General features: G+C 38.4%; 1 protein-coding gene across 3 annotated transcripts in view; it reads right to left on the bottom strand.

Moving 5' to 3' along the window:
• Nucleotides 1-24,272, bottom strand: part of ESRP2 (epithelial splicing regulatory protein 2) — a 45,301-nt gene that overhangs the window by 10,242 nt on the left and 10,787 nt on the right. For 2 of the 3 annotated variants that reach the window (XM_086469160.1, XM_086469159.1), the window contains 12 exons: nt 14,368-14,481; nt 12,435-12,549; nt 11,600-11,698; nt 11,423-11,477; nt 10,497-10,607; nt 9,555-9,687; nt 9,317-9,359; nt 8,514-8,815; nt 6,204-6,425; nt 4,696-4,894; nt 3,302-3,494; nt 2,106-2,283 (listed from right to left, as the gene is read on the bottom strand). In XM_086469160.1, coding sequence (XP_086325286.1) covers nt 2,106-2,283; nt 3,302-3,494; nt 4,696-4,894; nt 6,204-6,425; nt 8,514-8,815; nt 9,317-9,359; nt 9,555-9,687; nt 10,497-10,607; nt 11,423-11,477; nt 11,600-11,698; nt 12,435-12,549; nt 14,368-14,481 — 1,764 coding nt within the window. The remainder of the gene's footprint in view (nt 1-2,105; nt 2,284-3,301; nt 3,495-4,695; nt 4,895-6,203; nt 6,426-8,513; nt 8,816-9,316; nt 9,360-9,554; nt 9,688-10,496; nt 10,608-11,422; nt 11,478-11,599; nt 11,699-12,434; nt 12,550-14,367; nt 14,482-24,272) is intronic. The other variant, XM_009961509.2, reaches the window with a different exon arrangement.

Genomic DNA, 24,272 nt, shown 5'->3' with positions numbered 1-24,272 from the left:
TTCCAAGAACAATTCAAAAGAATTCCTTGGCTCCTTTATAAGATATTGAACCCGATCTCATTTGGACAACATCTTCTAAAGAAATCAAAGAGGTGACCAATTTAATAACAGTAAGTGATGATAGGACGTCGCAGCAGAAGAATATAGGTTTCACCTTGTGGCAAAATTTTGATTCATTTGAAACATTTAATTGTGCAATACAAACACTATGAACTGCTTTCCAAATGCAGAAAAAAAGAAAAAGGGCAAATTCAGCACCAGATCCAAAATCCAGATTCACTAAACTGAATATTTACTGGAAGACAGTGCTACCAGACATTCTCACTGACCTCTTCCATGCACAGACAGGTTCAGGTCACGTTTTTCAGTGGTGCACACACACTTCTAGCTGAATTTCCATTTAGTAAACAGGCTTCCTCAGTTAAAGTTTTAATACACCCACCACCCATCCACCAAAAACCCCAGTCAGTTGGAGGAAAAAAAAAAAAAAACAAAACACGAAAGAAAAAAGGTAAAATATCAGTGGCTAAGCAACAGATGAATGATTACTACTGTTCATCTGGAAATCACGAAAGCCACGAGTAACTGAATTTTGTTTGAACTCTAGAAATACTCATTGAAGAAAAAGCCCTAAAATAAAAAAAACCTAAACGTTGTTACAATGTTTCTCAAAATTCATCACACTTTTTATAAGCTAACCTTCAAATTTTTTGACTGAAAAACAAAGTATGCAAAACCGCTGTCAAATAAATGTAACATTTGAAAAGAAGCCACAAGGTAGAGCACTGTACCTTACAAATACTCAAAACTTGTTGAAGCCCATGATAAGCAGAATCTCTCTCTCAAAAGGCAGAACTTGGAACATACACATTTAAGCATCTGTTCTCAGCCTACATTAATTTACATAGCAGACATCTGGTTCTACAAATTAAAGCCCATTGTCCTTTAAGAATCTTAAAGAAAAAGCATACCATGCCTGAATGTTTCATATTAACTGCTGCTATGCATTAAAAAGAATCCATCTGCATCTTACCCTTTAGCAATACCACTATTATCCAACTTCGGGAATTCTGAATGAGAAACATGCAAAAATTGTCTTCTTTTCACACTTATCACTTGAACAGCGGATTGAGGCCCACTGAGCAGATTTTAAGTCAGGGCCTCTGCGTAGTATCAAAACAGCAGATTTGGTATTTGTGCAAGTGCTGTTATCCACAGAAGTTAAATACTCACCAGAATATACCATATTCTATTATCTTTCCTTTTAGCAAACATGCAATGACAAAACATGGATATAGATACAATATCCTCGGAGATGAAAGGCAGAAGACATGTAAAGACCCACTCCATGAATTCAAATAAGTGCCGCTGGAAAAAAAAACGTTTGTACATGCTGCCTTTTTTTGGTTTGTTTTTGTTTTGTTTTGTTTTTTATTTTGATGTTCCTCAGGAAGATAAGTTTCTATGTGTTCACACACTGACTGAAGTTACCTGTAGCACGTAGAATATTTGCTATCAGCATTAAGTAGTTTGGAAAGTACAGTTTTCCTTTAGTTTGCAATGTAATGCAGTTTTAATGGAAAATGTTCTTGCCTGCAACCCAAATAATTAGTCCTAGAAAGAGCGTCTGACAGAGTTGTCTGTCTGTCTCCTTTTGCAAGCAAGTCACTGCACCTAGGTCATAGCCTTCTGTACTAGAAATTTACTCTTGGCAGACTTAACACTTAAGTCTTGATAGTCAAACACTGACCCTACCTCAGGCTCCCATCAAAAAATCGGCCAGGACTAAAAGCTTTTGGCAGCTCTCACCTTCCTCTGGCGGCCCCTTTACAGGCCCACTCACACTGGGGGTCTGCATTTTCTTCCTTCTCCAAACAAAACCCAACCCTAGACACTAAATCACTGCTTTCAAATTGGAGTATGTTTACTATGTAATAAATAAGGCAAATTGTGTATTACACTTTGGCCTGCCAGTTAAATGTAGAACATTGAGCTTGCACACTTGTTCAGCAATTTCCAAAAGCACTCACTTGCTCAGTTTTATCCCCAATGATTATTACTTTGAGGTCCAAATACAATACGAAGGAGAAGGACTGCATACTAACCTGGTACCCCTGGAAGAAACTGAGTATCTCCTTCATTCCTGTGTTATATGGCAAGCCCTGCATACGGACTAATGCTCCAGGCTGGGGCAGAATCGGAGTGTGGGTGGCAGTGGCAGCAGCAGCCACAGCTCCTGGAGGAGCTGCAATATACCCCACTGTGGTAGGGGATACTGGAGGACTGAAAGACAAAGAGGGGCAAAATTGTTATGAAAACCAATAACTGGTTTTAGAACTTAGAATAGGCAAAGATGAAACTGAAAATTTAAATTTGAGAGTAAGCCCAAAAAACACAGAAAAACAAGCAGCCCTGACGCAGACTGCTTTGTGGACTTCAATTTCTCTTCAGTGTCTGATAATTTATTTTTAGAGAAGGGAGGGAAAGGAAAATAGCTAACGTTTGTAGTTGAAGACAAGAAGTGGCATTTGTTATTGGGAAGAGAAAAATAGTAGCTGCAGATGACTTGTTCTAAGATTGTTAATAAAACCATAAAGAAAAAAAGGGAGGGTGGGGGGTAGAATCATAGTATGAAAAGCTGCCAAGGGTTCAAATCTGGTACTTCTGAGCCACAAAACATTGAGTAACGTAGTATCTCTGGTCAGGGCCCATCTATCAATTTACCAGATACTCAGGCTAGTAAGTGTCACAAGCCTAGGAACTATGACTGAACAAGCTATTTCCCCATGGACCCAAGTACCAGACTTCAGTGAGCCATATTGATACCATCTATGGGAAGCGAAAAGGTGGAGATCTTCTGCTTTGCTTACACATGTAGAACGTTCTTCGGAGTCACTGACATAAGAAATCAAACCTAGTACACACCTGATGAGTCTTTCAGTATGGAAACAGTATTATAAGTACAAGAACAAACTAAGAGATGAGGGTAGAGGTGCGTATTGACACAGCTTCTTGTTTGGCCAAGAAATAGAACCGCCTTGATGACATTGCACCAGTGCCAAACACAGTTAAATATTAGAACATTATCATGAGATCCAAACAGAACCTACAGAAAAGCCAAACTTCATTACAAGGCCACACAGAATCAGTTAAAATGGCTACTGCCTCTGCTGATGAACATCAAGTTCCCAGGATTATCTACACCAGAAGCACAAATTAAAGAGCTGTTCACAGATGAGCACACAGTTGTCTGCTCCACTGAGATGAAATGTCAGGAAAAGCAGCTAAGTCTAGGGGTTACCTGGGATAGTAAGCTGTGTAATTCATATAAAGCTGAGCAGCCTGAGCTGGGTAGTAGGTAACAGTTGGAGGAGCAGCTGCAGAGGCCTGGGGAGTCCTGGTGGCTGGCAAAAGGGCTTGTGGCTGGTAAAGCGCTGCCTCTGCTGGGATCACAGCTGCTGTTTGGAAAGCAGCATAAGCTGGTGGAGAAAGACCTGAAAAAAAACCAGAACACAGCAACAAAAACCGATTAGGATAGGAAGAGAATTATTCATCCCAATGTGATTGATACCACCTGGGCACGATTAATGAACACTTGTGCAAAGACTGCTCTCTAGCCTCTCCCCTAGAGACTCCCTGCTACATCACCATGAATGACAACTGAGGCATTCAAAACTAGCAGTTCCTAAGAGTTCACAACTCCTAGAGCTGAGCAGCCTTACCCATACACAAATGGAAAGTAGGGAACTTCAGAGTTATTCAAAGAAAGCATAAAGCCATGTGCATAGAGAAAGCAGGCGTGCACACCAACACACCCTCTGTTCTTTCTAACAGAAGTTGTACTCTGTGGGACAAAAGTACCATAATATTAGCTCCACATGGGCATCCACAACTGCTGACCATGAGTATCCGTATATAAGCCTCCAGCAACTTCAAAAAGTATTTTTCAGATATAGCAATGGAAAAAAAGAATACCCCACTAGATCACTAGTCTGATGCATTTTGATGAATAAATACCTGATTTGTATAGGAACATTAAGCTTGGCTTGGTGTGCAGTCAAATTGTTTTTTTATATACTATATTTGGCAGCTTTTTACTATTTTGCAAATACACATCGGCATCAGCTTTGTGATTTGGTAGTGAGACTAATTAGAATGGCATGGTAAAGTTCCATTATAGTCACACAGTAAGATTCACTGTAACCTTAAATAAAATAAAAATAAACAAAAATCCATCCAACTCCACCACTCTATGGTCTGTTAGTGTATCATCCCAGTGTTTTCCTTCAAAAATAAGCCCATAGAGTACCTTCTCAATGCTCTAAGGCAAGATAGCAAGAGCACTCATTGGCAGCTAGAATATAGAATTTTTCCCCCTTTCAAAAATCCCTCTAATTCCAAGTGGGTTTTTCACTACAGGCAAGTCTACTGCAGAGCTCAGAAGAACCGTACACCCATAAAAAGCAAAGTGTGCAACAATTTCACTGCCCTCTACTCACCACCGAAAATACAATAAAAATGCCTCTGATCAGTCCCATTATTGCCCAAAGGGAACAATTCCAATCTCCGCATGTATACAGATGGATGATTATTGATCATGGCAAAACCCAGGTCAAAAGGTGAAAGGCCACAAAGCTTCAGCACCTACCACATATCAGGCTTTAGCAGCAGAGAGCAGAAGAACTGGAGACTTACATGGTAACTTACATGGCGGTGGGGATAAGCCACTACGATTTAAAGTGCCACCCATTAAAACAAAGTTCATCTCCTCTCCTGAACACTGGAATACTTCCACATAACGGTCCTTCATCATTTTTTTGTGACATTTTTGAGCCACCATAAAAGCTTTGTCAGCAGATTTCATTTGGATAAAAGCATCACCTGATGGTCGTCCCTAGGGGCAGGGGGGAGGAAGTAATCATAAGTCAATCAGTTATTAAAACAGGCAGAGCACAAGAAATGCAGAAAGTACTAAGGTCAGATCTCCACTAAAAGTCTGTGTTGTTCTTCCTCATCTGGCACCGATGACTAATAACTCCATTATTTTCAGGAGCAGAAAGGCAAGACTCAGGTAACCAGCACTCAGTTAACACAACACTACTTCTGTCTTCTATAGAAAGAAATAAAGAGTAATTTAGCATGGAAACAAAGTTTGGAGGCCTGTAATTCAAACGCTGTTTAAAGCAGGACTAACTTTGAAGTTACATCAGGCCATTCACTGCTTTCTCCACTTAATGCTTAGCATCTCTGGGATGGAGATTCCACAGCCTCTCTGGGAACCTGTTCAGGTGCTTAACTAATTTCTCATTGTGATTTTTTTTTTCCTCTCCTTTTCACCCAATCGGAATTTTCTTTGATGCAGTTTAACAACATTGTGTCTTATTCTTTTGCTGTGAAGCTCTAGGAAGTCTGGCTTTGCCTTCATTCTAACTAACTTCTAGGTAATAGTACAACAGTACTAAAGCATGTCTGGAGCTTTATAAAGTCCATAGCTACTTTAGAAATTGATATCCAGGTCTGATTTTCTGCAACCTGACAGACATTGCTGTACGTATAAAATATTTAAAACTTTCTTAACAAAAAAAAAAAACACCACAAAAAACAACCAAACACAGAACAAACATGGTAGATCACTCATTTGTTTTCTTTAATACCTGAATATTTCTATGGCTAACAGAGTTTATTTGTAACACAAGACAACAAGGAAAAGATATCCCTGTAGTTATGTCATTAAAGTATACCTAAAACACAATTTTTAATTATCAACTTCCTTTAAATCCTCAGAAGACTCTTATCAAGTTCTAAGTTAGGAAAACCTAATTTTTCCACAAATACCACTCAAACAACAAAGCTACCACTAAGCAGAAACCCTGGAGCTGACAGAGCAGCTATGCCATCTAACAGGAGACATTTCTGTCTCGTGTATTTCCAGCACTTGACTGAAACGCAAAAGACTATTTAAGACAGCCTCCAGGATAAAGCTATCATTAAAAGAACAAGCTTCACCTTCACCAGTCTTATGCGTACATGTACAGAAGGAAAAGCAAACGTGTATGTAAAAGAGGAAGAGAACTGAGGAAGAGAGACAAATTACATAGTATTGTCTCAAGGTTATAGAAGCACAGCCAAGAATAGGTCAGCTACCCTGACTTCTAACCCTGTTCAATAACTGCAAAGTTAGGTCTCCCATGCAAGACACTTACCTGTTGATTAAGGACCATGTGAACTCCATGGGGCTTGATATCAGCTGTGGCATCTCCCATAAACTCCAGGATGTCATCAATGCCAGCAGTGTAAGGAAGGCCTCTGAGCCGGATACAGTCACGTATGCTACCCGTGGCAATGGTATATGGTGAGGGTATGACAGGAATGATGGGAGTTGGGAGAGTGGGAATAAGAGGCGTTGACATATATCGATTAAGTACCTGTTGGCAAAAAAGCACATTGATAAAGATTTACACATCATCTGGCTAAGTACAAATCAATTCTCCCAAAATTATTTCACACATTCAAATAAATCCACTTCCAACATCAGAGAGAAAAAAAGAAAACCTTCTTAAACCAAATTATTGTGGATAGCTTCCTGTTGGGCAGTTGGAAGTTTCAAACTCAGAAGGAGAGAGCGGAAGTCTAACAAATTTAATTTGCTAGACCCTAATAGCAGACCTTTGTAATATCATTATAAAGAATTTAAAAGCAGATTAGAGTTCATTTTAGAATATCCCAAAAAGGAACATCTAAAAATCACATTTGTACTAATAAACCAGTATTGTCACATACAGTTCTTAAATTAGGGTAAATTAAAAACAGTAATTTTAAAAGGGGCCTGAAATAATTACTAAGTAAAAACACTAGCTCTAATTCATTCACAAAACCCAATTGGTTAAGTGAGGGTGCTTGGTTTTTTTAACCTGAGCGCTCACCTCCAAGTACAGGGTTGGGCGGGGGCACATGAGAAAAAAAGAAAATAAAAAGAAAAAATAAATTTTAAAAGAGGGTAAGAGCTATAGGAGACCTTGATTTCAAGATTATTTTTTTTCTCTTGACTCATTCCCAAATGACAAAGGGAACATAACTTGCTGTTGGGGCCTACTGCTGAGAAGTGTATTTAGTGATGATTATCAGAAATAAAGAAACACATTTCACTGAAAGAGGTACCAAAAAAGAGGTTACAAAGCTTTATAGTTTTGTCAGTAATGACTCAGCCTAGGGAGTTTGTCTCAACCGAAACCTTTTTTCAGGAATCTACTTGTAGCACATTTCAGGCCAGAAATCTTCTCCCTCAGATATGTATAGAATACTGCAATTACTTCATATTAACACTAAGTACATGAGAGTACTGAGTATGATTTACCTCTTGTAATTACTCACACAAACAGCCTGTAACTCCCTAGAAAATCATCTCTTGCTCAAGCAGCAAAAAAATTAGGGTGTCACCCTAGGCAGCTGTTATAGAGAAAGAAGTAATGACATATTTGTAGAATATAACTTTTATCCAGGTCTCTCTAACAAAAGTGAGAGCAAAGACTTGGTCACAGTGACAGCGTCCTTAGAGGATTTAGTCTCATTCTCTCCGAGGTGGGGAAGGAAAAAAAAAAGAAAATTTAAAAAAAAAAAAAAAAGAGAAAAAATCTCACCATGCCATTTCACTTAGTCTTCACCATACACATACCAGATTCTTGGCTGTTCTAATCTCCCTATCACAGTACTAATGGTAAATGTCAGGCCTATAAGTGTGGATATTCCTTCCCTTGCCCCACCCCTTCTATTGAAAAGGCTCCTCATGTCACATTGGTTGAAACAGTAACTGTATTAAGTTTTTATAGCCAGTGGTTTTGCAAAGACCAGATCAAATCTCATATTTTTTCTCTTTGGCATTATCAGTCTAGAAATATTCTGTTTAGGCAGAAAAATGCAATATGTGATGTTTTTCACAGTGTCAAGTTGCTAGCGCCAAAATAAAACAGTTTTACCATTTTCAGAAGGTGATTATAGGAACTGGTAAATAGATAGGGTAAAAAGTGAAATATATTATCTTAGGAAAAGAAACATTTCACTTCCTTTCACCAAAAATCAGATACATGCTGGTAATTCTTAGTTTCCAACAAAGCAGTTGTAGGAAAAGCCAATTTTAATATTAGAAATTCTGTACATGGAGACCAGACTTTAATGACAATATGGCAGATTTTCAAGAAGCATTACTACAATACAACCAATCTAGTATATTTTTAGAATTATTCTTGTGACTTCAGTCAACCTTTAAGAAAATTATTTGACTAGTTTTACTTAACAACCTGAGGGATATTAACAAAAACAAAACAGTGGCAGTAAAATACCAAAAAACAATGCTGTGCAGTTTTCCATGCCAATCAGGAAGCACATGTCGCCCTTTCTAGAATTTGACATCTTTAATATAATAGACTTTCATGGTTGCCTACAATATATTTCCGTGCAAGCATTAGAAGAAATGTTTTAACTGTTAATTTTCAAGTCTCAGAACTAATAGTTATAACCTGTTGGACTTCTGCTGCTGTACTCCTGAAGAGTTCAATGTAACGTTTTCCAAGTATTTCTTTGTGCTTTTTAAGTGCATTCTGTGCATATTCTTCACAGGAAAATAACACAAATGCATCTCCTGTAGGCCTGCCATCTGGGTACTTGACAAAGAGAAGTCCCTCTTTCCCTCCCGTGACTGGGCACTCTGGCCCCAGGAACCCCAAGACATCCTCCTGAGTAGCAGTAAATGGAAGGCCTCTCATCCGGATGATAACTTGATTCTCCTTAGATAAGAACTGGGCCACTTCATTGGAGGTGCCTGGTAGAAAGATAACAACATATGGTCACCCTGGTCTGTCAATTCCATAGCACACAGGAGCAACAGAGCATTAAGGAGCAATATAGGAGATAACTACAGCTAGCAACAAACCCACAGAAGACCTGAGACACTACTAACTCCCAGTAATCTATTTTGAAGTGAAAATCCCTTACCCTGAAAGTGTTTCATTTTTAATTAAATTGGAACAAAGATGAGATTAGCGTGAATCTATACAAGGGACACAGATGCTTCCACTGCAAAGGCTCATCTTCCTCGTAAACAGCAAGACCTGTCTGTGAACATCACAGCCCGAATGCTCACAGCTCAAATTCAACCCTGTGAAATCAGAACTTGACAGGGGCAAGTATTCTTGGAAGGCAAAACAAGAAAAGCTACTTCATTATCCATTTGTGTCCTCAGTCAAGAAAAAAAAATAAAATCAGAACTAGAACAACACTCCTATGAACTGAAGTAATCACACTGAACTCCAGCATCACTTACCTCCTGCAATTTTTAAGAATTCTTCCCCAGTTGCTTTGTAAACCTTAAAAAGGAAGAAAAAAAACACACACATGAAAATTACAACATTCAACTCAAACATGTGCACTCTTCCACACGTGAGAGTATTGTATTTCGGTACTTGGAGCAAAACAGAAGTGTAGTTTCTTCTCATTTGAAACCGTAGTCTAAAATATTCAGGTTGCTCTCCAAAGACCTGTTTCAAGTCACTACTTTTTACCTCAATGTATCTGCTACCCATGTGATGCTTATGTCTTTCCAGTGCAAGATCTCTCTGTTCAGAATTGACAAACCGAACCAATGCCTCTCCATTTCTTCTTCCTTGTGCATTCAGACAAAGAGCCACACCACCTCTGGAAGGAAAAGCCAACAAAAAGAAACTTAGCTTAAATATTTAATACATTTAATAAATAATTGTGTAAGAGTAGTAGAGCAATCAGACTAACACTCAGTTTACAGACTGGAAAAGAAATTGCTACTATCCACAATTTAATTTAATTTTGATGCAATACAATTACACTGCAGAATCCACTTCAGTGAAATTTTGGATCTCATGCTGTTCACGACTTCCTCAACCTCCATGCAGATGAAAATTTGCAAGCCCTTCCTATCACCTCAGAGACGCAGATAAATAATAATTTTAAATATACATATAGTTTCTCAGTGTTGAGAAGCTGGAACATATAAGTGAGAGATATGCTAATTAAACTCACTTTCTCTCTCTCTCTCTCTCCACACAGAGGTGTACACACACCAGTCATTTGAAAATTTCTTCCAAACAGTACTTGCAGGTTTCCGAATCTGGTCTGTTTAGGAGGTATAGAGGAATAGTGAAGAACTGGCACAAAATTGAAGCTTCTACTATATCTTGGACTCTGCCTTGATTAATGCAGTAGGAGTTTCTCCCTTTAGCTACTAGCAATAAATGAACATATGTTGGTTTTCAATTGGTAAATCTCTTTTCTTCTTCATGCACTCCAAAACTTTCTTGCACACTTAAAACCTGTTCAGTTATCATAACCACGGCATGGGAAGGGGCCTGGGTAGGGAAAGACAGTAGAAGTGAGGACTCCAGAGGGGGTGTGAGGGATAGCGTTAAATATTAAAGAAACTTGTTATTAAAGACAAAGTGATAAAGCAAGACAAATTCTTATTATCTTACTTGGCAATGTTGAGTCCTTTGAAAAATCGAGCAATATCTTGGTCTGAAGACTGCCATGGCAAACCTCTGGCACGTATTACTGTCTCACTGTCCACTGTTTCAGATTTACTACTGCACAGAAAAAAAGAAAAAAGCCAAAGTAAGCTTTAATCTATGTTTTCCATTATCTTATCAAATTTCAGCTTGCAACTAATTTAACTTGAAAATCAGGAGTACATTTGCTGTTGACTGTTCTAATTCCATTACTCATTTCAATAAAGGAAAGATAACTGGGATAATCCTTTTATATATACAACACCTAAGATCCATTACGTTGTCATCACATTGCAGTTCCTTAAAAAAAGTAGGAAGACTGTCTCAAAATGGTGTAATAAGGAACTGGATTAATTTTATTTGAAAGACCTAACAATCCAACATAGATGATTACAAGGCAGAACCAAACATGAATACATATTCCTTATGCTTAAGACGTTTCGTTCTCTAGTTACCACCATGTATTTGAAAACAGAAAAGAACCATTCTGTTTCTTGTCTCCCTAAACCCAATATGCAATACAGCATATTAGACCACTCTCCAGAAGCACCATGTAGTCCAGCTGCAGACAGGGTGCACTAGCCAGTACCCCTGTTGACTTAGGGAAAGTTCACAAATATTTCTTCACCACTGGGTAAGATAAGTCAGCCTCACTGCCATGCAAAACAGAAGCTAGAGAACAAAGAGCGTTTAACTTGCACTGATTTTAAAGAGACAGACTAAAGTAGAGCATTGAACATACCAGCTACAGTCTGTCTACACCAGACTGCTGAATACACTGTTTTCAGGAACCAACCTACTTTCACAGTGACCATGGGGAAATATTCACAAGCTTTCCTTGCTTTAGACAAGACTCATCTTTGGTTGTAAACAACCATGACAAGGGCACTTACCAAGGACCCGTTTCGTACTTGTATTTCACAGTTTCAGGCTCAGTAAATATGCGATCTGCAACAAAACAGGAAGTTTAAATATAACCAGAGTCACAGATTACTTAAGAATGACAGTACCACTGCCAATTCATACAGAAAAAGAAAGAGTTCAGCATTCTGTATAAGTAGTTCACTTACTACAATTTTCAGAGAGCATGCTGAAAATGATAGCCACCATGGTTTTCACTTGCCACACGCCAAAGTCCTCCTCTGTTTCATCTGTCCCTAAGCCTAGATCTAAACAGGTGATTATAGAAAATAACAGACTTGCACAATCATTTGCAAACAAGTCATGAGGCTTTCCTGATATAAACACAGAACTGGTAATCAAATTTACCGGTCTTAGGAGGGACACATGACCATTAGACATTTGTTACTCTGCTCATAAATGGGTTAATATTCACTTTAATGGTCAACAGTCTGAAAACTATTGATAGCTTACATCATTTCAGTGTTAACAGTTAAAAACCAAGCTGAATAAGTTCCTATCACTTCAAACTTAGCTGAACTTTAACCAATTCAGCTGGGCCACAACAATTCCCCTAAACTTTAGAAGCAGGGTGTTGTGGCTTTTTGTTTGTGGGTTTTTTTGCTGCTGCTGTTTTGTTTTAAACTCAGTCAGGATCATACAAGAGAACTACTACTATCTGCAAACAGTAGAAGCTTGCAGACCAACTGGTGTTGAAAAGGCCCAGTGATAGCTAAGCCCTTCCTTTAAGGTCAAGTATCAACGCAAGAGATGTTTTTCTTTAGGGGCTTTACTAAATAAGGTTTAGAACGCAGTGTTAGACTCAAATTGAAAAAAAAATTTACAAGCAGAGCCACACCCCCAATACACACTTCAGCAAACATTTCATCTGTGAGTTTTTAAAACCTATGTTTTAATTTAGAAGAATAAACCTGTAACGATCACAGACGTAAAACCTAAGGAAGCATAAACGATTCTGGTGTAAAAGCTGCAGCAAAAGGATACATTCTGCCATGGTCTTGGTAGTCTGATCTTTCACAGCGGCTGAGCTAGGGTAGCAAGTGTGAAATTCTTTCCGCAGATCATAAAAGGAATAGAAGCAGTCTGACAGCGGGAAGTTCTACAATGAAGGCAAAAAGTTTGTTTTGTACACACCATTTCTTTAAATTCCGTTAATATTTTTGGACTGAATGAGGCAGTCTCAAAAATCACATAGTTGCATGTCGTCAGCTTGTCTATGATAGACCAGTTTAGTCCCTTTTGTAATACAGTTCAAATTCCATAGCCTTACAGAATTAAATCTCTAGATGAGGAAACCCAAACAGCTTCTGAAAGGCAGACCTGTGCAAAACAGCTAGAGAAGACTGCTGGGAAAGAAAAAAGAAATATTAAAAAAAAAATCTAGGTGTTGCTGTTTTATAAATAGCCCATTTAGAATTCTGTATTTTCTCTTTTGTGGTCACACTGAAAAGCAGTATTGTACCAAAGTGTGATAAAGTTTAAGTAAATATTGTTACAGTGTACAAAGTATCTTCCAGCAACTTAAAGACATTTATTCATTACTGTTGCATATTGGATAAGAACTTTAATTATATAATATTATTAAACAAATGTTTAATCAGCCCTCCACTTAGATATTAGCTTATTTTTTCAAGGAATAAATAAATAATTCTGGTCTTATTCACTACTTTCTCTCTCTCCAACTGTTTTACTATATAGAAGTTTGACTTCGTCTAGCCAAACAGCACCCACCCTTGTAAATAAAGAATTAAGAAAAATCACAAAGTAATGCTTCTTAGAGTGGCAGGAATAGTCAGACCTAAGGTCTGAGGCTTACTAACATTTAATGTGCAGGGAGAAATGAACTTTCACAAATGAAAAAGCATCAAAGGAGAAAAAAAAAAAAAGAGAAAGAGATGCAGTATTAAGAGACTCAACATGTGATCAGATCTTGATCTGGTATAGACAATTGTTTCTTCCACAACATTACAGCATTTGTGTTGGTTTAGTCTATTTGTTTCAAGGGGAAAGTACAAAGAATTACCCATCAAAAAAAAAAAGGTACTATCATGTTTGAATGTTAAATATCATTCCTGTTTCCTTATTTGCTTCATCCCTACATAAACATGTGCTTTTCATAAAAAGTCAGTGTTATGTTTTAATATAACAGAAATGCCAAACGAATACTTGTAGAAACTCAGCATGAGCCAATACCCTTATATAGAGAAAAAAATACAACTGATCAGTCAACTCCTTCCATGTCAACAGCTCCCATTCCTGTGGGGTTCCTGCAGACCCCGCCAAGCAGGCTAACTCAAGAGCCACCACTCTGCACAAAGGCAAGATTCTCCCTGTGCAAGACAGCCTGATCTAAGATCTTGCCGGAACTTGGAGTGGAAGCTGCTGCCTCATGCTGGAGCAGCAAATAAGCACTACTTCCCACTGAATAAATGCGTATGGGGAACCACTGCCATTCCTCAGGGCAAGTCACTGCCTGTGTGTTTACTCTTTAAGGGACATTGGCACACGGCTCGTACCAATTTCGGATCTTAGTAGAAACCCGTGGCTCCACACAAAACCTGTGGTTTAACTCAAGCCTAAACAAAGCAATAGTTCTCCATCACTTTTGCTTCCATTTCTTGAGACACAGAATTCAATGTACTTGTGTTATTCCCGTCTCTATCCTGTCTTTCCTAATTTTCCTCTTCATTACACTCATCTGGAAGTCCTCAAGCACTGTAGCTGACTTCCAAGAGCAAGTGCCAAGAACTACTCTGCTACTCGGGGTTCAGACAGGGAGGGGATTATCTTAAATATTCTTGGAACGCTGCAGTTCCCAAGGTTGAATTGTGTTGCTCATCTCAAACTCACATAAGCTATTTTCTTTGATGTCCTTAAAACACAGTACTGCCCTTCTGCATCACTTCTGATCTCATACCTTCTTAGAGGTTTCTGGGTGGAGGACTTGTCGAATGAGTAACTGGCCATCACTGCAGAGTGTGTAAGAGCTCCTTCCAAGTACTTTCAAATCACTGGATACCAGCTGACTAAACTGAAAAATAAAGTGATAAATTGCATGGTACTGACTGATACAGATAATTCCAAAAACCTTACCATTATTATAACACTTTTTTTAAAAAAAAAAAAAAAAAAGATAAAATAAGGCAGCCCTTTGTGATAGCTTTTGAAAAAACATGATGGAGAACAGACACGGGCTCCTGATAAAAGGCACGCAAATAAACTATACGCATCTGTGGAAAAGAAAATAAGAACACCAGCATTATGGTAAAAAGAACAATTAGGACAATACGGCAGAATTACGAGTTCATATGAAAGGTCCTGGTATTATAATAATAATGTTAAAAATCTGAACTAACTATAATAGATGCTATGAAATAGTTGAAAGAAAAAAAACTTTCACAATCAATCACAACACTGATTTTGCAACAGCCTTTTTTCACCTACAGCACCTTTGACTTTGGTTATATCCTTTTTATTTTTTTAACTTCTTTTAAATTTGAACTTCAAAAAGAAAAAAAGCTACCCATCAAGATTTACTAATGTTCCAGAAGGTACACGGTAACAGAAGCCAAACAAATTGTAGTCTAATACCTTCAAAAGTGAAACTATAATCAAGTCAGATCTAAGCCAATGAAAATTCTTGGTAGAGATACAGTGTTACAGTCAATAGATAAAACCAAATTATTCCCTACCTGTAGGATGGATAACCCCAATGGGTTAATTCTCAAGAGGAAAGGGCTCCATCTGTCTTGTTCAATGTTATTTTCCAAACTTATACAAGTTTCTAGCCTTTTATTACTCCATGCCTGTGTTAAATTCCTTGCTTATAATAGTCAACTAATGCATTACAGTACCTATATGTACCGAATCAGTAAACAGTAGCTTGTTAGCTAACTTTCAAGGGACTAAATATAATTAATTCTAAGTTTCCCTCTTGATGCTACTCCCTCCCAGGAAAGCATCACCTCACAAACAAAGCAGTAATTAACATCATGATGCAGTAGCCACCCACTGCTCTCAGCAATAGCTTACAACTCCAAAACAATCACCCCCAAAAGAAAACTACAAGTCAACTTGAAACTCAAACATCTTTATGCTTGTCTTTTAACCTGTGTATGGGGGGGAAAAAAGAGGGTTGCTTTGTTTTATCATCAACACATGTGACACTTCACATAGTTACAGTCTCTGTTCAGGAAAGATGAGGTCCTAATGATCTGATCCCACAGCTACACAGTATTCACTGTGTGAACAAATATTGCAGCATCTGTGTCCCAAAGGTACAGGTCCACAACCGAAAAATGATGTATTGAACATGATTTAGTAGGAGCAGACACATGATTACCCAGGCTTCGTTTCAAAATAACTGCTCAAATCCAATTCAGGCCCTTTCCTAGACTTGGACAGCTAACCAGCGTTCCACTACCATTTTGAGTTCAGAAATGCTGCAGTAGTTGTTACTACATATCAAGACAGAGAACCATAGGTCAGAGCTGGGTAAGGAGAGGCACTTACATCACCATTGTGTGTAAGCTGCTTAATTTGTAGATATATCTCTCCAGATACAGATAAAAACATATCTGTAAAATTAAGTTATTCAATATCAAACAGAAGATATTTGAAACTTTAAGAAGGGCGTAACATCCTCCCCAAAAAATCCCTTTACAATGCAATTCTACTGCAATGCATTACAAAAAACACACAAAAACAAGCACCCACCCCCCAACAGAATAATCAAACAAACCACCTAAACTCTTGCAGATTCAGAAAGCCAGTTTCCTCCTGATTGCTAGTGCAGGTCATGTTTCTACCACAAGTTGAAGTCTTGAAAAACCTGAGGCTATAAAGCAAGTCATTGTTTAAGGACGATTTAAAATCAGAAAACTGAGATCTGAAAGTACTCTAAATACCTCAGCTGATGTGTAAACATCAGAAAAAGAAGAAAATTCCAGAGGACTCAAAAGTAACCACTTCAGAAATGCAGTTCTGGGGACTGCCACAGTCACAGACCATCAACAAATATTCTCACCACAACAGACATGAGAAGAATTGCCTTCTTACTAAATGCAGCACCTTATTACTTTCTGTTTTAACTTCTGGGCACAGTAAAGAGCAAATATTTGTAAAAAGGGATTGGAAATGGTGATAGGAATTAGCTTCCAGAAGGTGTACAGGGATTCTTGCCAAAAGGAAGCAGAGTCTTACTGATGAACAGCAATAAAACACTCCTCAAACCTTCAACTTTGTACCCTGTGCTTCTGAAGATGCACAAGAGCCCATACAAAGAGTGCAATTAGGGAGCTGTTTTGATCAGATACAAGAAATCCAACACACAGAGCAAATGTATGCAGTCTCCTGCTTTACAAATAAAACATTAGAACTGTAGTTCTAAAAGTCTTCACCAAGCTAGAAGACAAAAGGAGAAAAATTTTTGGACAAGAGAGGAAATGCTCAGGCCAAATGTTGTAAGTCAATTTGGTAATAATCAAGAGTGTTGCACTGAAATAGCCACATTTTTTTCAGACGGTGTTTCCCACGCAACATACAGCTGAAAAGACAGATATACAATGCAGCTGTTTTCAGAAGCACAAACGAGTGAATTATTGCATAAGAACACTGATAAGCCAAATACTCCCAGTGTACTAGGGTTTAAAGAAGGTATGAGAGGCAGCATTTGTTTTTATTTTTAATGGAGCCTAAGTATTTCCACTGCATATTTATTAAATGTCAGTCTAACATTCAATATTGCAAACTCCTTTCCAATAGGACAATCAACATGTCAAAACAATTCTCTACTTTTCTTGTTAGAGGCTAGCAGCCTAAAGCACCTTAGATAAAATGCCACAAGGTTGGCAGGCCTTGCCTAGCACTTATTTAGAAACTTTTATTTTAAAAAACAGCCTTTTTCAAACTTCGGGGTGTACTGCTCCAGCAGAGGGCAAAAGGAATGTGGGAAGAATAGGAGACATAAGCAATCCTTGCTACCCAAACCAGCTTAGCTACTGCATGGGTTAACTGAGGAGAGGAATGGGGTAGCAGAATATGAATGGCAAGATTCACCTAGGAGAAAAGCATGGGGCAAAACAGCAAGCACAACACTGCCACAGAGGAATGACAGATATTTGAGATTGGCTTGAACTGGCTTCTTTCATCCAGACGAGATGTCTCCAAGTTCTGGAAAGGTCAAGTATGAAAAGCACAGCTGTGGACCAGCTTTCATTACTATAGGTTACATTGGACCCTTAAGTCTTTCAAGCAATAGATAGAGCCTATCCCATGTATCAAAAGGAGTTAAAGCAACCAGTGTAGATGTGTTTATAAATTAAATGTAAGTTAAGCTATTCAGCATTCCTGCGGAAAAGCCATTTTCAGCCTCCTTTTTCCCCACTATGAATTTCGGGCAGCATCTCAAAAACCCACCTTGAACCAGCATACACCTAAGCGTAGCAAGCTAAGGACAAGTTAAGACCAGTGCCAGATTTACATTGCATTTTTCTGTCTCACATACTGAACGACCTGTCCACAAGTCTGTCATTTCGTAAATTCCATCCACATCTTCTTCACCCCACTAATAAAAACCTCAGCTATTTACCTCCTGTCATTCATCTTCGGGCTGCCCTCCATAGCACTCCCCCACCTCAGCATGCAAAGCTGCCCCACCTTAAGACTGCCTCCACCAAGCTCACACACCCTATGTGTCTCCTGTTAATCTACTCATTTCACAGCAACAGAGTTATACAGAGCATTAATTACCACTGTTTGCATCTTGCAACCAGCCTTCATTTCGACTGCAAGAACCACGGTGTACTGGCATCATTCTCAACCCTTTATTGCTAGTTCCACCAGATCAGTGTCTCTAGCAGAGCTCTGATGAATCATTCCATATTTAAAGGAATATGTTCAATAATTCAATACTGAGATTAAAACTGTACAGAGATAAGAGGAAGAATCAAACAAGCTGCTCTGTACATGTATGTCCATGAAACCTAAAACAGTTCTTAGAGAAAACGTGATGAGAGGGAAGGACAAAGTTTGAGCACCAGTTTGAAAAACTGGCTGAACAGGATTTCAGTCATGTAGCTGAGAGTACAAAGAGAGGGAAGAGACATGTTTTGCCAGCAGCAAAGCTGGATGAAAGCCAGCACAAACTGCTGTGTTTTCTGCAAATGAATCCTAAGTGGCTGAAATGACACAGCCCTGTTCGTGTTGCCTTAACTATAACTGAACAAAGCTGTGGATCTTAGAGAAACAAGAAGATTCCTCATTAAGCTCTTTCTATAGTTATGATGCACAAAGCACTAAAATAAACCTCTGGCTATTTGGATATTCCCATTTCCCTAACTAAAAATAGCTCTCATCCTCGAGAAAGGCCACTGCATCTGCACTGCATCTGTGCCTGGCATGATAATGGAATACTGAGATAATTCAGTAGCAGAATGCATCCATGCTGTCAACTGAACCATTTCTAAAACACCGAGATACTCTGGGATTCTCTCTTTAATTCATCTCTGAGAAATAACAGAAAATTTGGCTGATTCTTATTCATCAGATCTCCAGCAGCTTCTAGTGCATCTTCAAAACGGGATCCTTTCCTTTAATAATGCACAAAGTTTCTGTTTTGCTTCTTTTAGCCCTACTGACCCATCACAGCTAACAGCACCAGACAAGACACAAAATTACTCACAAAGCTTCAGAGTTAAAGGCATCCTTGCAACTTAACCAGGTCTGGAATGTTATGCCAAAGCACCACAAAAATCCAGAACGCAGCTTAGTTTGTAGTCCATGCTTAAGCTAGATGTGCATCTATTCCCAAGCAGAAAGATAAGTTATTAGATTTATCAATATTCTCTGTCCAAAAAGTGGAGCTCATGGTGTGGGGACCTGGTTTCAGATCAGTGGAATTGACAGACACGTTACTAAACTGTCCAGAGATAACAATTTGGTGATCACACGTGAATACATGATCAAGTTTCTGACAAACTAGCATATCAAAAAGTGCTCATTTTGACTTCTATGCCACCTTTAGACTTAGGTGGGGGGACAAATCACACCTGGTCCAGACAAAAATGTAGACGCAAGACAGATGATACTTGATCTGGGATAAAGCCTGTCGAAAGAATTTGAACAGGCTTAGCATTCTAGATCAGTCGTACAAAAAAAATATTCAGGAGTGACATCTTTTGGTGATTATTAAAAAGAAAACTTCCAGGAATAACTTAGGAGAAAAGTTATTTCAGCTCACCTAGGCTCATATATTCCAATGTTTTCCCTCGAGCTTAAAGAACTCCTGCTACTAATATGGAACTGTGCTAGACAAAGTGAAAATATACTCCACAGATCTGTGTAATACTGTTTGAGACAAAAGTTTTATCTGAGGCACATAAACATGAACTGCTTACATCTCTCTTGCTCAAAACTACATGCATTCTTTTTTTTTTTTCCATATTCATTTTAAGAAATCAAGAATAAATTTCCACTCTGACCAACACACATCCCCATGCAAAGCAGAAGCTAGAGATCTATTTTAGATCTCTTTCACAAATTATTTTTCCCTAAATAAGAAATTTCCTTCAGTAAGGAATTATTAAAGAAAAAGGTGGAGGGCAGCATAGAAACCATTAGAGGCAGGCAGCTCTAATATAATGATATATGTATCTCTCTGTACACAAGCATATGTTTATCCACAGAATTTAGAATAGCGACACAAATCATAATATTAAAAATCTCATCAGATCTGCTGAACTTTCACATTTGCATGTCTAAAAATTCAGACTTTCTAAACTTATAAAATTATTTCTAAATTTCAATTCACTGTATTTCTCAACATTTTCTTTAAGTCCTGAAATTTGTTAGTTTTATTAGCATAACGAAGTTTGAGAACTACAGCCCACAGCCTATCAGATTATCAAATAGAATTTACCAAAACAAATCAGTAAGGTCTATACAGACTTGCACATATATAGCAATGGTTTATGTTGTAGGAACAACTTAAGTAGCAACCACATAAAGCACTTCTTTTTCAATCCAGAATCACAGAATCATAGAAAAGTTTTGGTTGGAAGAGACCTTCAAGATCATAGAGTCCCACCCTTGTCCTAGCTCTAGCAACACCACTAAACCATGTCCCTAAGTACAACACCTACCGGTCTCTTAAACACCTCCAGGGATGGTGACTGCACCATCTCCCTGGGCAGGCTGTTCAAATGCCTGACAACCCTTTCAGTAGAGAAATTCTTCCTGATATTCAGCCTGAACGAGTTCACTCTTGGGCAGTCTCACACTTCGCCATATGCGAACCACTTAACTGAAAGATGTTAAATTTTCCTAATCACAGCTCTCCTAGCAATGAGACCACATACTTCACGTATTAACATCATATATCACTTTGCAACAAACATCACATGTGCTTTGATTAAAGCCACACTGTTCCTAACCATGTATGAGATCCAGTCTCACCTGTGTTAAAAAAACCCTATCATTAGTTATTAGACATTACTGTAATTCACTACATTAGAGCTTTAGACTGTCCTTTAGGCCTTTGGTATGGGTCATTCTTTGCTTGTGGCATAGAGCATGTAACAATGATCTGTCTTCTTTCAGGAGAGAAGCATGGAAAACAAATAACAATCTCCAAAATGGTCTCTCTGAAGATTCTCTACTCCAAGCTCTGCTTCAACAGGCAAAGATATTGCAGCTCTTGCCTCAAAGCCTGATTTTACCCAAAGTCCTCTAAAATTTATTGTCAGAGAACACCCAAAACCAATTATATAGTTGCAGGTGCAGTTCCTGAAAGGAAATCTCCAGTGGCTGAACACTGAAACAGTCTGCCCAGAGAAGTTGCAGAGTCTCCATCCCTGAAGATATTCAAGACCCAACCGGACATGGTCCTTGGCAGCCTGCTGTAGGGTTTGGACTAGACAACATGTATACGTCCCTTCCAACTTCATCTATTGTGTGATTCTCCAATCTCTTTGGACTTTCCATTTTGCCTACTCTGCAGCTACACAAAAGATCATTACAACAATGACACCATAGCGTATACACACACGTGTGTGTGTTTGGAGAGGAATATGTTGTCTTTGGTGGGGTGGGGAAATATCAAGAGGTGAGATGCCGCCAAATTTGATTAACAGAACTTTTCTGCCACCAAAACATAAGTAAGATTGGAGCACCACTGAAAAACAAACATCCAGCAACCCTGAAGTCTCCCTTAAGACTTAAAGGCTCTAAGCAGAAGAAATCTCAAGAGTTAGAAGCCAAAAGCTTGAATACACAAGCTTGAACATACACATACCATGATGTGTCAACTCCAGGAAATATTGTCACTCGGACTTTGTGCCTCAGACCCTACATCTATGAGGGTTTCACATTTATTTACAATACTCTCCATAGGTAGTTTTCTGCTCCTTCACTCTTCAAACCCTGGTGATAATGTCAGCCTTATCCATGCAATGGAGGAATTTAAAGCATGTCACTACTACTAGGAGGTGCACAGACTGCATTTCAGCAGTATTTACAAGTATGATAACCCTTTATTGTGCTAGGTAACTTTTTAAACAGAGGATCCTATAGTAAGCCTTTGCCTTTGTTCATCTGTTAACTGCTATTCCACACGGCTGATAATACATGGTGACCTTGTACTGAAATTGCTGTGTAGAAAAAAAGAAAAAAAAAAAAACAACTGTAAGCCACAGTGCAGCTAACCTTTTTCCCCTTTAGCAAAATTGGAAAAATTACTGTCTTTAGATACTATTCAGACACAAATGTGAAAGAGAAATTGCCCCTTCGTTTTATTCCTTTACAGGGGAAACTTGCAGAAGTTGACAGTGGTAGCCCAGGTCCACTCACCAGAAATGTTCAAAAACAATATTGCCACTTTGATTTCTCCAATTAAAAGGAAAGCAATTTTTTGCTCTACTGAACGCTAATGCCCGAGATTATTCAGTGACTGAAGACTAGCCTGACAAAAGCATGGCTTTCATTTCCAGCATGCCACAGACAATATGACTGTGCTCAATATGACCAGTCAAGTTAATTATCACCTTATGCCTGTCGAGGTACTATAAACTGTATTAAATAACTGAATGAGTAATCAGTCACAATGGCCATGATACATAAGAGAGAAAGATGTACATATCACCCACAACCAGTCAGAGTTTCCATCCAACCTTGGAATTTGCAAGTGTAAGAGCAGGTTTGCTCTCCTCAGTGTCAAGGAGATGGAGGATGTGGCACTTAGCTTCAAGCACTGTAGACTCAAGCCTATTATGTTGCTTCTTACTACCTACTAATCTTCTTGTCATTTTGTATTCTTTCCTGAATAAAGGTCCAACAAGAATAAAACAGGTACCACACATCCTGCTGCTTCTGCTGCTGTTCCAAACCAGTTTCATCTACACTGCATGTCTGTATAGACATAAAATCACATTGTTGCCTTTCTCACAGAAAAACTAATTCTTTTCCACCCATGGCATGAACTAACAAAGGTCACAGGGTCTGGGTCTCAACTATCCTATGCTTGGGTTTCTACCATAAAATCCAAACATCAAAAATCTTCAAAAGAAGTAGTAGTTTAAAAAATACAGAATTATACATTTGAAGCTATTTAAGATATCTACTTTCATCTTTTACTTTGTTGGGAAGCTGAAGTTCCAGTAAGTAACACCACCCTGTCCTCCTCCTTGTCGTCATCACACAATTCTCAAGTCAGGAAGGCAGACAGCCTACATATACCTCTTAAAGGCAGGAGAAAAATGGAAGGTACTCTTCAAGTTTATCACATCCTTCCATTAAACAAAACACAGAAAATACTTTAAAATTCATCATACTCCTCCAGAATTACCCAGTGGGACTGGAAACTTTACGCTTAGGTATGGGTAGCCTAGAGCTAATTTTCTGCATAAAAATTGGTTTGTTTAGCATGGTTCAGCAACAGGTAGGATAGGAAATACAGAAATGGGGCAACGGTTGTCATGCTTTGTCTGCCCAGTCAGTTTGTAGAGCACAGAAAACAGTCCATTGTGACTCAGGACTGATAAACTGTCTTAAGGGTGATACTTCCACATTATCTCTTTCTTTGGCTCATTTTAACTGGGCCTGGGTCTTTGTGTGGCAAAGTAAACAATAGCTAACTAAACGTTTTAAGTCTTCCTAGGAAAGAATGTAAAAATCTAACCTCTACCAAGACAAAGATCTGTCCAAGCCATGCCACTTGTGCATTTTATGACCATTTTTGATTAATTATTTCTTAGATGGAAGTTTGCAACACCAGATTATTTGCATGCTTTCCAGCTATGGTATCTACAGCATCTAATTCAGGTAATGCATTAAGCATATAAGGCAAGACCACAGTTCAGGCCATCTAAATGTCACAGCAATCAGGTCACAGCTTTTATCTTCAAAAGCACAATCTGTTTTAATAAGAGAGTGTTGAAATATGCAGAGTACTCCACAACTAAGCTACTTGAAGTTAGCCTTGTGTAAGATAAAGCACCCCAGTCCAGCAACACAAGAATTTCAGTTTCTCGACTTACTTTACTGTTATTCAGCAGTTTCCTGACACATAATATAAGGAAACACTTACTGAGATGAACTAAGTTTTCACCTTTAAATTAACCTGTATGAAAGAGGCAACTAGCTATCAAAATCAACAATAATGCAAGAAAGTTGCATGTCTTGCAGAACACCTTAGCATTTGTTAGCATAGATTATTCATGAGTCTGTCTTTAAGCAGAAGGAAACTCTGAATATTAGTAATGCAAAAAATCCATACTCTGTCAACCTTTTACCTACATTTCAAGCAGGATTAAAATGGTGCCTCACACT

This window comes from Leptosomus discolor, chromosome 8 (assembly GCF_034619465.1).
Source record: "Leptosomus discolor isolate bLepDis1 chromosome 8, bLepDis1.hap2, whole genome shotgun sequence".
NCBI lineage: Eukaryota > Metazoa > Chordata > Aves > Leptosomiformes > Leptosomidae > Leptosomus > Leptosomus discolor.
Note: the sequence above shows the minus strand (reverse complement) of the source record. Positions and strands in the feature narration are given on the sequence as shown.